This window comes from Eptesicus fuscus, chromosome 5 (assembly GCF_027574615.1).
Source record: "Eptesicus fuscus isolate TK198812 chromosome 5, DD_ASM_mEF_20220401, whole genome shotgun sequence".
In the NCBI taxonomy this organism is placed as follows: Eukaryota; Metazoa; Chordata; class Mammalia; order Chiroptera; family Vespertilionidae; genus Eptesicus; species Eptesicus fuscus.
Genome location: NC_072477.1, coordinates 45,018,822 through 45,033,924, shown reverse-complemented (window position 1 = coordinate 45,033,924; position 15,103 = coordinate 45,018,822). Strand labels below are relative to the sequence as shown.

General features: G+C 38.2%; 1 protein-coding gene and 1 pseudogene across 3 annotated transcripts in view; both read right to left on the bottom strand.

The window, feature by feature from the left end:
- The window catches only part of DPP8 (dipeptidyl peptidase 8), a 59,056-nt gene that overhangs the window by 17,980 nt on the left and 25,973 nt on the right, over nucleotides 1-15,103 (bottom strand). For all 3 annotated transcript variants that reach the window (XM_008139112.3, XM_054716123.1, XM_054716124.1), the window contains 7 exons: nucleotides 9,057-9,157; nucleotides 8,274-8,451; nucleotides 7,266-7,425; nucleotides 4,244-4,323; nucleotides 2,574-2,726; nucleotides 2,181-2,316; nucleotides 455-600 (listed from right to left, as the gene is read on the bottom strand). In XM_008139112.3, coding sequence (XP_008137334.1) covers nucleotides 455-600; nucleotides 2,181-2,316; nucleotides 2,574-2,726; nucleotides 4,244-4,323; nucleotides 7,266-7,425; nucleotides 8,274-8,451; nucleotides 9,057-9,157 — 954 coding nt within the window. The remainder of the gene's footprint in view (nucleotides 1-454; nucleotides 601-2,180; nucleotides 2,317-2,573; nucleotides 2,727-4,243; nucleotides 4,324-7,265; nucleotides 7,426-8,273; nucleotides 8,452-9,056; nucleotides 9,158-15,103) is intronic.
- LOC129148919 (peptidyl-prolyl cis-trans isomerase D-like) lies at nucleotides 11,057-14,458 on the bottom strand (annotated as a pseudogene).

Here is a 15,103-nt window from a genome sequence, read left to right as displayed (position 1 = left end):
CCTAAACTGGATAATTAGAACATAAGCCAGAGTCAATAATAGCAGAGGCCCAACAATGCTCAAATCTTAACTTAAATAACTGATTTTTAAAACTTAATTACTAATATGAGGTTATCTTTTAGTCTTAAAAATCTAAATAACCAGATAGTTTTTATGCTGTGTTTTTCACATATTTCACATATCATTTCTTCATTGGAAAGGAAAAACTTGGCCTTAACATCAAAATAATTTAACAAAACATATATAAAGCTTAGAGCGTCCTGTAATTTCTCTTTTGAGCTTCTTTGTATTAAGCATTTTTTTAAAGTTTATAAAGATTTGCCTTCAAGTTTTTAACAGAAGTCTAATTTAACATTTTCATGATTAATGTGTAGATAGCTATAATACAAATGTGAATCATGTTTGTATGTAAAACACACTTAACGATTATATATATGTAATAAAATATACCTACCTGAGGACCACCATATATGAACAGCACAGTGGGGTATTTCTTTCCAGGTTGTAAATCATGAGGTTTGTAAAGCATTCCATACAATGTAAATCCAGTAGTACTTTCAAAAGAGAAAATTTCTGGAGGGGTATAGTCAGGAAGAGGACCTGCAAGGAAATAACATACCGAGCCTGTAAGAGAAGTTGTTATAGAAGCTCTACAATATGATAGCAAGCTAAAAATAAACCCACACTCACACACAAATAACTGACCATCCCCCTTCCAGGTAATAAGCAAACTATTATCTTTACAAAAGAAAACCTAATGAACATATCAAACTATTTCAGAAATAAACACACAGTATTCTGAATAATGCTTGGAACATAGGAGGTAATTATATGCAGAACTATACAAAGACTTTGTGCTCAGTTCGGTGTAACTTATTGGTGGTTAATACATATATCTGATTAGAAACTGGAAGCACAAATTTAACTTAGTCATTTTAACTTGCTCAAGGCAGGTGCTCAATAAACATTTGTTTCTGATAATTACAGAATAAGCCTAACCAGAAGCCAGAAAAAAAGTCATGATCAGTCTTTGGTTTACAGACCTATCCTAAGTCTGTGTGTGTACTGATGATGTTATAGTTTAAGCAGAATCATCACTATATTAAAAATTCTATTGTGCACATTAGGACATACCTACATCCTGTGATTTTATACTAATTCTTAATCGCTTAGCAAATATTAATGCATGAAAATACTTAAATGAATTAAAAGATAAAATTAGTACATTTTTTTAAGAAATCAAACATTTTAAAAATAGATAATTAACCGTGCTCTTGACTTCCATACAGAAAAGGAGTTCTTTTATGGCCATTCCAATTGCTTTAAAAGTTTAATAAAGTTACCAGCTGGTTATTCCCTAAAGCTATAGCTTCACTGCTCAGAGTATTACTAGTCAGGGTACCATTATCTTCAAGCTCATTTGTTTATCTGGAAAATCATCCAAATGTGTAAATAAATGGTTTCCTGGCTGATATATTGACTACTTTAATCCTATTTTCAAAAAGGCCTTCCAGCCCTAGCTGGTTTGGATCAGTGGACAGAGAGTCAGGTCCCAGGTTCGATTTTGGTCAAGGACATATGCCTGGGTTGTGGCTCGATCCCCAGTGGGGTGTGTGCAGGAGGCAGCAGATCAATGATTCTCTCTCATCATTGATGTTTCTTTCTCCCTTCCTCTCTGAAATCAATAAAAATATATTTTAAAAAAAGCCTTCCAGACCTGTTCCTGCCTCGAGTGGGAGGTAGCCCGTATTACTTGGTAGTTATCAGAATAGGAGGGGTGGAATCAATCAGAAACCCAACAGCTCGGGCCGAAACCGGTTTGGCTCAGTGGATAGAGCGTCGGCCTGCGGACTCAAGGGTCCCAGGTTCGATTCCGGTCAAAGGCATGTACCTTGGTTGTGGGCACATCCCCAGTGGGGGTTGTGCAAGAGGCAGCTGATCGATGTTTCTCTCTCATCAATGTTTCTAACTCTCTATCCCTCTCTCTTCCTCTCTGTAAAAAATCAATAAAATATATATATATATAAAAAAAAAAAGAAACCCAACAGCTCGGGAACAGGCAGTAGTGAGAGATGGGAAGACTGTGTCCAGGAAATGTGGACATATCGCACAGGTTTTGGGTTGCCTATAATAATTAATGTGCTAATCCTACTTAAGATCAGGTTCAGGGTAATGAGTACCTGCTGAATCCAAAATGGTGGCCCAAAATTCCTTTGTTTTGCAAGTTGGGTCATCTTCAGGACTTGACAGCTTGTAAAGGGACACAGAGTGTGGATTCTTCTGGTTACTGTACTTACTTATAAAGAAGTCACAATGCTAGAGAAAGAAGAAACAGTTACTTTTCCCCCAGGGAACAGTAACAAAGGTTATCTGCTACATCTGCTCTAATGCCACAGGAGGAGTATAAGAGTCTGAGCATTTATGTACACACACAAGGCTGAAGTTAAAGTTTTTCCCGAGAATCAGACTTCTGCAGGCCAATTTGACCAATTTGCATATTACTCAAAAGGAGTAATATATGAATAGAGGTTTTTTTCTATGACAGGAAACCCTTTTCAAACAGAGATTAATACCCGGCTGATGCAGCAAGAGTGGGAATAGCCACGGTCGGTCAGCCTTGTCACTTCTCCAGGATTTACATAACTGACCACGTACAGGTGATGTTCTAAAGGAGAATCTTTGGTGCCTTCAAAATATACCAGCTTTCTGACTTCATCAACCTGGATCTGTCAAAATAACAACATAAAAATCAGAGCTAGCATGACCTTGGCAAGGTCAGTAATTCAATCAACAATCCTCAATTTTATTCAGAATCATGTGAGTCATCTTTGACTTGTGCCTCTTTTTAAAAACATTTCCACAAGTATTCCTGTCGGGTTTATGATTTACAGCTAAGAACAGATCCTGTCCAGAAGAAAAAAGGACACCAGAGTTGCACACCATTGGTAGAGTTTCCTATATGGTCAGAATGTGTGCTTTTCTTAAAATACAAGAATTATTCCATTAAAATGACAACCCTCTATAGAAAAAATAATAGCTATATTGCAGCTTAGGCCAACCATTCTTGCACACTTAACACAGTCTAATTTCAGCATGCTATATATTTCTTAGTTAGTGCAGTATTATCTTAGATAGTACTTTTGGTCTTTTGTACAAATATTCAAAAGTGTTTCATTTATTGGGCTGGGAAATAATTAAACTCAATCATAGTTTCAATATTGGTATAGTCTGTATGGATAAGATCTCTTAAATCTTCATTCAGAACGCAAAAGAGTTTACATTAGTATAATTTTTTATTATAAAAACAGAATTCCACAATAAGTTTTGTTTTTTTTCAGTTGACAGCGTCCAAGGTCCCTAAACAGAAAAAATTTTATTTGAACATATAACCAGAAGGCCATGTGAGACTCTCGGTGATAATTAGACTTTAAAGGTTGCATATAATATTCTACAATTTTTACCAACAAAAACAAGCCTGGGACCTGGATCTTCTTTCTTTCTCAATCACCTGGGGACTATGAGTGACTTCTCTTAGTAGCTAGTATACACAATCCTTCAATAAATCTTTGAATCAATTTGAGGAAAAAATAGGCCTTCACTAAATCCTGGTAGTATACATCAATTTAACTGTATGTATCACACATATAAAGGTTGGAGTTCTTAGAGATTTCATAAAACTGATCACCTAACTGAAAGTTGAAACAAATATAAGGTACTATGAAAGGCAAAAGAAAAATTAGAATTCACTAAATAACCACAGAAAGCTACATGCTGAGAGTGCAACAAAGGGTGAATTTCCCTCATTTCCCTATCAATCTATTCTCTGTATAAATTTCTATCACTCATTGCAGATGGTGGATGAAATCCATGCAAATAAATTTGTGAAATAAGATAAACAGATGAATGAAAGAGAATCACTACCTCAGAAGCAGTAAATGTCATTTCTATATTAGAAATGACATGAGTAGTTTGTAAGACCTTTAAAAGTAATTTTCAAACTGTATCTTAATTTACAATTTTTGCTAAGCTTGAGAAGTATTGATTAGCCCTTCCCTTATTAAGTAGCAACACAATATTTGAAAATGGTGACCTGTAATAACCAGTACACATCTAATACCAGGGCTATAAAATGGGTGAGATTTATAATTTAAATTAAGACTCAAAACACTGGGGTCATATCAAGTTGCACTACATACACATAGCAGATGTGGACCACACATATCAGCAGAATAAAAGAACATACATTAGATCCATGCCGGCCAAGAACTTCCCATTCACCACTGGTAATTGCTATTTCCTCTTTGACAGGACACTTGAAATCACCTAAAGATAACATAGTAATAATTCAGCACTTTATACTATATAAGCAAATGAAACAATAAAAAATAGTATTCTAAACTTTTTTCCAAAAAGTACATTAAAAATGTCAAGTTATATCTGGGATAATTTAAACGTTTTAGAACTAGTTAGAGGTAGTAGTTGCACAACACTGTGAATATACTAAATGCCACTGTTCATTTAAAAATGTTTAGTTTAATGTTAGGGGAAGTTCACTCTAATAAAAAATAAAAAAAGGTCAACCGTTTAAAAAAATTCACATTATGTGTCTTCATAATACTGTGGAATAATGATGGAATGATCCATGCAAATAAAGTGAAAAAGCAAAATTGGTTCTCATGGCAAAGCCAGAAAAGAACTCAAAAGCACCTGCATTCACAGACCTTTGGTTAGACAAATGAAGTCTAATAGGTCCACAAGGCATTTCTTCTAGAAATGCAACAAACTACTTAAGGAGGAAAATTTTAATATAATTGTTCTTCACTTGCTAAAAATATATTGGTATTACCATATCAAATGCCAACATGCACCATTTGTCTTTATGAGATTTTGTCTTGGCAGATAAGGCTCTCTCAGTGGTTTAAGGAGATTAAAAAATAGAAACTATTTCTCTTTGCCTAGCTGCTGCTAATGATGGCTATGGAAGTGACAGGTGAGGGCATAAGATAATTAGACAGTACAGGCTTTTAGCTTGTCCCACTCTAATTAAAAAGTTTTTTGACTTATTTTCTTTTTCTTAGATATAAAAATGCAACCTAGTACTTTAAATTTGATGGCCAGAAAATAAACATTATTTAATATATATATAACAAGTACTAATTGTTTCACATTATAGCCACTTAAGGAAGAAAAAGGAAAGGAGGAGGAAAATAATGTGGACATCATGGAAAAGGAGGAAGATTTGGAACAAGAAAGACTAAGTAAAAAAGGAGGAAAAGGGAAAATGAGGTAGACAAATTGAGGGGCCCAGAAATAGACACTGAGAGGGAACAGGAGCTTGGTGTTCTGAGATGCATATTAGCTGAGGTAACAGCTCTTTTATTTTTTCCCATAGAATTTTAGAAAGAGTGAAAGGGATGGAATGGGGGAAGGAGAGAGAGAGAGAGAGAGAGAGAGAGAGAGAGAGAGAGAGAGAGAGAGAGAAATGTTGATGTGAGAGACACATTGATTGATTGCCTCCCAGGGAATCAAACCTGCAACCCAAGTTCATGCCCTTGACCAGGAATCAAACCTGAGACATTTTGGTGTGCAGGCTGACGCTCTTACCTCTGACCTCACCAGCCAGAGCAACAGGCTCTTCTTTTTAAGTTATCATTTTCATATTATTGTCCCCAAAATATTTTAGTTAATTAACTACTATTCACAGCTCTCTGACCCGTCTTTATCACTACATTTTCTGGAATTCCATAAGTGGATTTAATTTCTGAACAGTAAAGGAATTGGTAGCACAATTTCACACTAAGGGCCACATTAAACTCTCTGTCTTAGATATATAAGATCTTGTCTGTTTTTTTTTTTTTTAAAAATATGCTAAGGAAAGGAATGGAATCATAGGTAGTATTTACTTTGCTAGTCCTAAGATGTAGCTGTTTCCCAAATAAGAATATTTAAAAGGCCATGTTAAAAAAAACAAGCAACCCAAATAAAAACTCTGCAAAGGATTCAAATAGACACTTCTCCAAAGAAGATATTCAAATGGCCATTAAGCACATAAAAAGATGCACAATGTCACTAGTCATTAGGGAAATATAAATCAAAACCATAAAGACATACTACTTCACACCCACTAGGATAACTATTATTAAAAAAAAAAAGTCATCAGAAAATAATCAAGTGTTAGTAAAGATGTGGAGAAACTGGAATACTTGTGTACTGCTAATAGGAATAGAAAATGGAAGAGTAAGATGGTTCCTCAAAAAATTTTAAATAGAATTACCATAACATCCAGCAATTTCACTTCTGGGTATATACCCAAAAGAATTGAAAGCAGCATCTCAAACAGATATTTGTTCACCCATGTTCATAGCAGTATTATTCACAATAGCCAAAAAGAAGAAGCAACCCAACTACAGCTGACAATACTTAATTTCACTTTGGACCAACATAATTATATCAATCTGAAGAGCTATAATTATAAATAAACTTCAGTGTAGATGGTGACAGTATTAAAAAATCTAGTGAAAATATCTAATAACTCTATATGACGTTTAAAAAGTTTTTTTTTAAATCTAAAAATATGGGCTCACTTTAAGCCAATTAAAAATTACAGTTAAGGCAAAAGCAGAAAGTAAAAATAAGTAATCCCACCACCCAGAGATCATTCATTATCAACAGTTTAAGATATTTCTATCAAGAACTTTGTCTTGTGAAGCACAGGCAAGATGGCTGATGCCAACTCAACTCTCCTGGAATGTAATTTTCCAATTAGGGTTTGCAAGCATTAAAATAAACATACTAGCCCTGGCAGATGTTGCTCAATGGTTAGATTTGGACTGCATGATGAAAGGTCTTCAGTTCAATTCCCGGTCAAGGGCATATACTTGGATTTTGGGTTCGCTCCCCCACACCCAGCATGCGGGAGGCAACCAGGCCATGTGTCTCTCTCACATCGATGTTTCTCTTTCTTTCATCCCCTCCCTTGCTCCCTCTCTTCCACTCTCACTCTCTCTGAAAAGCAATGGAAAAAATATCCTCAGGTGAGGATTAACAACAACAAAAATAAAGTAAACATACTCATAAAAACAAAGCAAAACATCTTTGTCTTACGTTGTTACACATGCACGTATTTGTATTTTAGTTTGTGCCTTGAGTTTAATGAAGCAGTATTGATGCTTATAAAGATATAAAAGAGACAATACATTACCCCTGCCCCTCCCACCTTCTGCTCCCATCATTTTTTCTTTTTTAAGTAAAAAAGGATTTCTTACTTGGGGCAGGTAGCCCACCACTGGATCGTTTATATTTGCTCTCCTTTAAAATTGATGTAATTTTATATAAATGACGAAAACCTGTTTTGCATTCAGAGGCAAAAATAAATTCAATTTCATCTTCATGACTTTGGGGAAAAACATGAAAGATGTCATGGATCTGTAAAATGAATAGCTTAATTTACTATACAGATTAATGAAATACTACGTAAACAATTAAATTAAGCTAGAGAAAGACTTGATAAGCATATTCTGAAGTATAAATAACTGATGGTGCTAGGGGCTATGGTATATTTACAATTATGATTTTGCCTAGGCATTTCAGATTTATCTTATTTAAGTCAAAGACTTCATGCATTGAGAAATAAATGTTTCCAAATGGAGAAAAAAATGCCAAAAGCTTTTTCTTACTCATCATTTCTGTAATCCTTGAAACATAGCATGAGGCTTATTTAAGGATATAAATCTTATTACAGAAATTATGAGGAAAAAATTTTTAACATTTTTTTCCAAAGGAAAATATTCTAACAGTTGAAGGGAAAACAGATATTTGTTTTAGGTGAACCTTATAAAGTTTATATTCAGCAAGGGAATGAGCTGGCTTTCTTTATTTTGTATCTTAAGTTTTTCCCACTAAACTGGAAAATGCACAATTCAACCCAAACTGGTATATTTTGGTATAATTTGCCAACAAAAAGAGAAAGTCTTTTCTATACGGGACTCTTACGGTCCTCTCGGAGGTACTGATGAGGCTGTGCTTTCAGTATGTGTGTCTAGGAACAAGAGTAAGGCTGCAGCCAGGGAGATGTCATTTCAATGGCATCTATTTTCTATCTACAACCATTTCATTATTCTAGAACCATCACTCCAATCTGAAATGTTAAAACTAAGTAAATAATATTTGTGGTTACTTTGAACTTAAAAATTCATCTGATAGTCTGCTATAAAACTTCATTTGCTTTAGCATTCTGAGAAGATATCTAACCAAGCACAGGAGGGCAGACATACATTTATCCAGATGTCTGTTGTTTCTTCATAGATAATCAGTGGCGTCACAGAGTCAGGCACTGACTCAATGAGTCTCTGTCTTTCCATGGCATCATCTTCAACTGGGATAAATAATTCAGGCGAGATCAATACTATCTGTAGGCGAGTCTGGGAGCGATCTAGCAGGATGGACCAAGCACTATTTAAACAAATAAGAGAAAAGCACCAAAAATAAAGCAAGTTCTCAGAAAATGAATATTCTCCTATTCTCTCCCCTAGCACCCATCTGTTATTTCTGCAATCATAATGAAGAAATTACTTTAGTATATGTTAAATTATCCCTTACAAATAACTAATTAAATTTCCAAAATCACAGATGGACTTTGAAATCGTTATCTCCCTCTAGTGTCAACAAACGCCAGCCTCATAATACTCCCGTTGTCCACATTAGACAGAATCATATGTAAACATCTTCACATAAGGCTCTACAAATACTTCTGTTTAAATTATACAATAAAAAAATATGCACTTACCTGTGAGCCTTAAAGTCATACTATTTTAATCACAAATAACTGAAACTATGACTGGCTAAGTAAGAGACAATTAAAATGCTATGCATCTATGCTTATAGGATTACAAATCCCAAAGTCCACTTAGGTAAAAAAAAAATCTTTGTGTATAAATAACACTGCAAATTTACATGTGAAGACAGCTCCAACTGAAAGGCAAACTTAATATCATAGACATTTCTAAAGTTCTGGATCCTAAATTATTTGCAAAGAAGTGACAACTTAACATACGTACTATTTTCCCTCTGGAGTCCATCCAGCTCTGGCAATATATTCAACTCCTTCAAACAGAATCTCAAAAGGCTGAATTAGTTCCTTATCTATGACATCTATAATCTATTAAAAAGGAAAAAGGGAATCTAATTATGAAAGACTTAGATAATTAGCTTACTAGTCTATTTAAATCATTATCTTTAGTAGCATGATACTTTTCCAGAGCTAGGCATTTAAAAAGGCACACAGGATATAGCAAAACAAGCAGCTGTGGGTTACCTCTGCTGGTGCTCTTTATGCCTAAAAAACGTCTAACCACAGAATTAGCACAGTCTATCATGGTTGCCAGAAGGGATGGGGGAAAGTTGGGGGACTGGGAGAAAATGGTGAAGGGATTAAGAAGTACAAATTGGCCCAGCTTGTGTGGCTCAGTAGTTGAGCTGCGATCTATGAACCAGGTTGGAGCACGTGCCTGGGTTGCGAGCTCAATCCCCAATAGATAGTCACAAAGCAGTCACGGAAATGTAAAGTACAGCATAGGAAATATAGTCAATAATATTGTAGTAATTGTGTACAGTGCCAGATGGGTACTTGAAATTTTGGAGGAACCACTTTGTAAAATATATGACTATCTAAACACAGGCATACACCTGAAACTAATACAAAATAATATTGAGTGTAAACTGTAACTGAAAAATAAAATAAAAATTTAAAAAGTATTAGCACAGTATAAAAGTCTTTTCCCATGAGTTTATACTAATAGAACTCTTTATAATAAATGGTTAAAAAGTTTTAATAACTTTAGACTCTAGTACCTATGAAAAAAATAATAGTTCCTAGTTCCCTATATTTTATTTGTATTTATTACTCGAGGCCCAGTGCACGAGATTGGTGCACGGGGGGGAGAGGGGGGGTCCGGGGGGAGGGGGTAGCCTCAGTATGGCCTGTGTCCTCTCGCAGTCCAGGACCCCTCAGGGGATGTCCACCTGCCGGCTTTAGACCTGATCCCTCTCGAAATCCAGGACCCCTCGCTCCTTACCGCCCGCCTGCAGCGAAGGCGGGAGAGGCTCCCGCCACTGCCGCTGCACTCACCAGCTGTGAGCCCGGCTTGTGGATGAGCAGCGCTCCCCCTGTGGGAGTGCACTGACCACCAGGGGGCAGCTCCTGCATTGAGCATATGCCCCCTGGTGGTCAGTGTGCATCATAGCGACTGGCTGTTCGGCCATCAGGTCAATTTGCATATTACCCTTTTATTATATAGGATTATTTTTTACTTTGTAACACTTTTATTAAGAGTGAACTGATGCCCTGACTGGTTTGGCTCAGTGGATAGCGTGTCGGCCTGCGAATTGAAAGACCCCAGGGCATGTACCTTGGTTGCGGGCACATCCGCAGTAGGGGGTGTGCAGGAGGCAGCTGATCTATGTTTCTCTCTCATCGATGTTTCTGACTCTCTATCCCTCTCCCTTCCTCTCTGTAAAAAATCAATAAAAAATATATTTAAAAAAATAGAATTGCCGAAACCGGTTTGGCTCAGTGGATAGAGCGTCGGTCTGCGGACTCAAGGGTCCCAGGTTCGATTCCGGTCAGGGGCATGTGCGTTGGTTGCGGGCACATCCCCGGTGGGGGGTGTGCAGGAGGCAGCTGGTGGATGTTTCTCTCTCATCGATGTTTCTAGCTCTCTATCCCTCTCCCTTCCTCTCTGTAAAAAATCAAAAAAATATATTTAAAAAAAAATAAAAAATAGAAAAAGAAATATTAAAAAAAAGAGAGTGAACTGATATCAGTATTCCTAAACTATAAACAATGGGGAACTGAAATACCAAAGGAAACACATTAGAGATTAGAGATCATATATAATAGACAAAGATCCCTTAAATTTTCCTTTTGCCTTTATACATCAATGTGTAATATTTAACACGCTAAGCGCCATGTCAGTCACCAGTGTCTAACCCTATACTTTCCGTCTGGAAGACAAAACAGGGTGGGCGCTTAACGTGTTAAGCATAACTGAATTCCTTATTAGGTAAATGCTTTTGCATATGCTGCCCTCTCTTTATTTTTATGTGCCTTTATCTTTTGTTTGATTTTCGGCAATTCTGCCTGAATAGCTTTAACTTTGGGTGCTATCTCCTAAGGTTTCTTAAGATCAGCTAATGCTTAGTCCTATTCTCTTAATCCTTGCCATCTTTAAGCTCTACGGTACTGGGCTTTGGTATTTGATGGTTCTATTTCAAGAGCCTCCAAACAACTGTCCATTGTTCCCTGTCAATTTGACATCTTCAGTTTACAAGCACCAATATTCGGCATGCAGCTTAAAGCTACAGGTTGCTGCCTCGATCTATCTGCTTTCTCAGTAATAGTCTTTGAACCTTCCACATATCTTAACACCTTTGTACAGGGGTCCTCAAACTTTAAACAGGGGGCCAGTTCACTGTCCCTCACACCGTTGGAGGGCCAGACTACAGTTTAAAAAAAACTATGAACAAATTCCTATGCACACTGCACATATCTTATTTTGAAGTAAAAAAACAAAACGGCAAAAACACCCGCATGTGGCCCATGGGCCGTAGTTTGAGGACGTCTGCCTTTGTATATTTTCTAATGGCCATTTCCCAGTTCTGGGATTTGAAAAAAAAAGTATTTCCAATATTTTAAGTCTTCTATTATTAATAACTAGAGGCCCGGTGCACGAAATTCATGCACTTGGGAGAGGGGGGCGGCCTCAGCCCGGCCTGCGCCCTCTCGCAGTCCAGGAGCCCTCGGAGGAACAGGCCTAAGGCAGTAGTCGGACATCCTTAGCACTGCTGTGGAGGTGGAAGAGACTCCCACTACCGCCACTGTGCTCGCCAGCCATGAGCCTGGCTTCTGGCTGAGCAGCGCTCCCCCTGTGGGAGCGCACTGACGACCAGGGGGCAGCTCCTGCATTGAGCATATGCCCCCTGGTGGTCAGTGCACATCATAATGACTGGTCATTCTGCCATTCAGTCGATTTGCATATTAGCCTTTTATTTATAGGATAATATTTTATCTATGTCTTTTAAATCTATATCTACATCCTCGAGGAAATCTGGATGACTGCCACTGGAACCATCTTTTGAGCAAATTTCCCAATCACCCCTTCCTTCAATTCTCAGCATTCTGCAGTAGCACACAAATTGGCAGGTGTATCACCTTTTACTTCTACATTTTCCAGAATTCTTACCACATCCATTCCTTTAATTAACTGGCCAAATACCACATGTTTTCCATCCAAATGAGGAGTTGGAACTATTGTGATAAAGAACTGAGAACCAGCCCTAACCAGTTTGGCTCAGTGGATAGAGCATCGGCCTGCAGACTCAAGGGTCCCAGGTTCGATTCCGGTCAAGGGCATGCACCTTGGTTGTGGGCACATCCCCAGTAGGGAGTGTGCAAGAGGCAGCTGAATCGATGTTTCTCTCTCATCGATGTTTCTAACTATCCCTCTCTTTTCCTCTCTGTAAAAAATCAATAAAATATATTAAAAAAAAAAAATAACTGAGAACCATTTGTATTGCAGCCAGCATTTGCCATGCTTAATAAACCCTCATAGTTGTGCTTATAATAGAAATTTTAATCTTCAAACTTTTCACCATAAATACTTTCTCCACCTGTCCCATTCTGATTTTAGAAATCTCTACCCTGAATCGTAAATTTATTAATAATTTGATAGAATGGGCATCCTTTGAAATGGAGAGGTTTCCTCATCCTTTGAAATGGAGAGGTTTCTTCTGTATACAATGCACGAAAATTTTCTGCAGCTTTGGGTACAATATATACAAACAATTCTAGGACAACTCGACCAACTCACTTGCCTCCTATGTCCACATCAAAAAAAACTTGGGGGTTACTGGGGTTGGAAGGCTTAGCCTGGGGGATGGGTGTGACATTTTGACTCGCAGATGATTTTGGAAGCGGCTTGTGTCCACCTGGAAGCTGAAACCCAACACTTGTTCCCTATATTTTAGTCTAAAATATTACTTTTATGATATATTAGTGAAATAGTCCTCGGTAAGCAAACTTTTCTCCTTTAAAAGTCTAGCCAATGCAATTAAAAAATGTTTTTTAAATGGGCAAAGAATATGAATAGACAGTTCTCTAAAGAAGATATGCTAACGGCCAATAAGCAGATAAAAAGATGCTCAACATCATTAGCCATCAGGAAAATGTAAATCAAAACAATAATGAGCCCGGCTGGCATGTCTCAGTGGTTGAGCATTGACCTATGAACCAGGAGGTCATGGTTTGATTCCCAGTCAGGGCATATGCCCGGGTTGCAGGCTAAATCCCCAGTGTGGGGTGTGTAAGAGGCAGCCAATATAAATATCCTATATAATAAAAGCCTAATATGCTAAGTGTCCGGTCGTCCATTCAACCAATCAAAGCATAATATGCTAATGATATGCTAAGGCCACGCAACCACTCGTTATGACGTGCACTGACCACCAGGGGGCAGATAGTTGACCGGTTGACCAGTGGCTATAATGTGCACTGACCACCAGGGGGCAGATGCTCCAACTGGTAGGTTAGCTTACTGCTGGGGTCCGGTCGATAAGGACTGAGAGACGGGCTGGACACACCCTGGAGCCCTTCCGCAGCCCCTCCCCAGCTGGCCAACCTCTCGCATCCCTCCCTGGCCCTAATAATGCACCAGTGGAGTCCCTCGACCTGGCCTGTGCCCACTCGCAATCCGGGACCCCTCAGGGGATGCTGGAGAGCCGGTTTTGGCCCGATCCCGCAGGCCAGGCCTAGGGACCCCACTGGTGCAAGAATTCAAGCACCGGGCCTCTAGTATGTGTGTGTGTGTGTGTGTGTGTGTGTATATTTGGATACCATGCACCAAAAGGTCACACTGGTCAGATTCCGGTCAGAGCACTTGACCAGGTTGTATGCTCAATCCCTGGTAGGGAGGGTGGGAGGGCATATAGGAGGCAGCCAATTGATGTTTCTCTCTCATCAATGTTTCTATCTCTCTCCCCCTTTCCCTTCCTCTCTCTCTCTCTAAAAAAATAAAAATTTAAATGAAGAAATAAAAAAACAAAACAAAAAAAACACCACAATGAGATACAATTGCAAACCCACTAGGATGGCTATAATAAATAAGATGAATAGCAACAAGTGTTGATGAGGATATGGAGAACTTGGACAACTTATACACTGCTGTTAAATAGTGCAGCCACACTGGAAAACAGTTTGGTAGTTCCTCAAAAGGTTAAACATAGAGTTATCTTATGACCCAACAATTCCACTCCTACGTATCTAACCAAGAAAAATAAAACCGTATGCCCACATAAAAATTTATACACACACATTCATGATAGCATCCTATATAATAAAGATGTAATATGCAAATGGTTGTTATGCCGTGAAACGTAACGACCGACCGCATAACGTTCGGATCATGGATCAGCCAGAGGGTGGGGCAGAGAGCTACAAGCGGGCAGCGGAGAGCTGCAGCAAGGGGCAGGGCAGCAAGCTATGAGCTGGGGGGCGGAGGGAGCTACAGGAAGGCAGGGCAAGCAGGCAGAGAACTACTGGAGTGTGGCAGCAAGCTACTGGAGCATGGATTCATGCGCAGGGCTACTAGTTATTCATAATAGCCAAAAGGTGGAAACAACCCAAATGTCCAAACTGATGAGTAGGTTAAATAAAATGTGCTATATCCATACAATGGAGTATTAGGTGATAAAAAGTAATGAAGTGCTGATACATGATATCAAACTTGGATGGAGCTTCAAAACATGATTCTTAGTAAAATAAACCAGACTAGCTATCATGTGATTCCATTTATAAGAAATGTCCATTATTGGCAAATTTATAGACAGTAAATTGGTGGTTGCCCAGATCTGGGGAACATGGGCAGGTTGGGGGTGACAATTAAGGGATGTGGCATTTCTTTTTTGGGATGATGAAAATGTTCTAAACCAGTGATGGCGAACCTATGACACGCGTGTCAGCACTGACACGCGTAGCCATTTCTGATGACACGCGGCCGCATGCCAAAGATGAAACATTTGCTGCTCCTGAGGATGAAACATTTGCGACTAG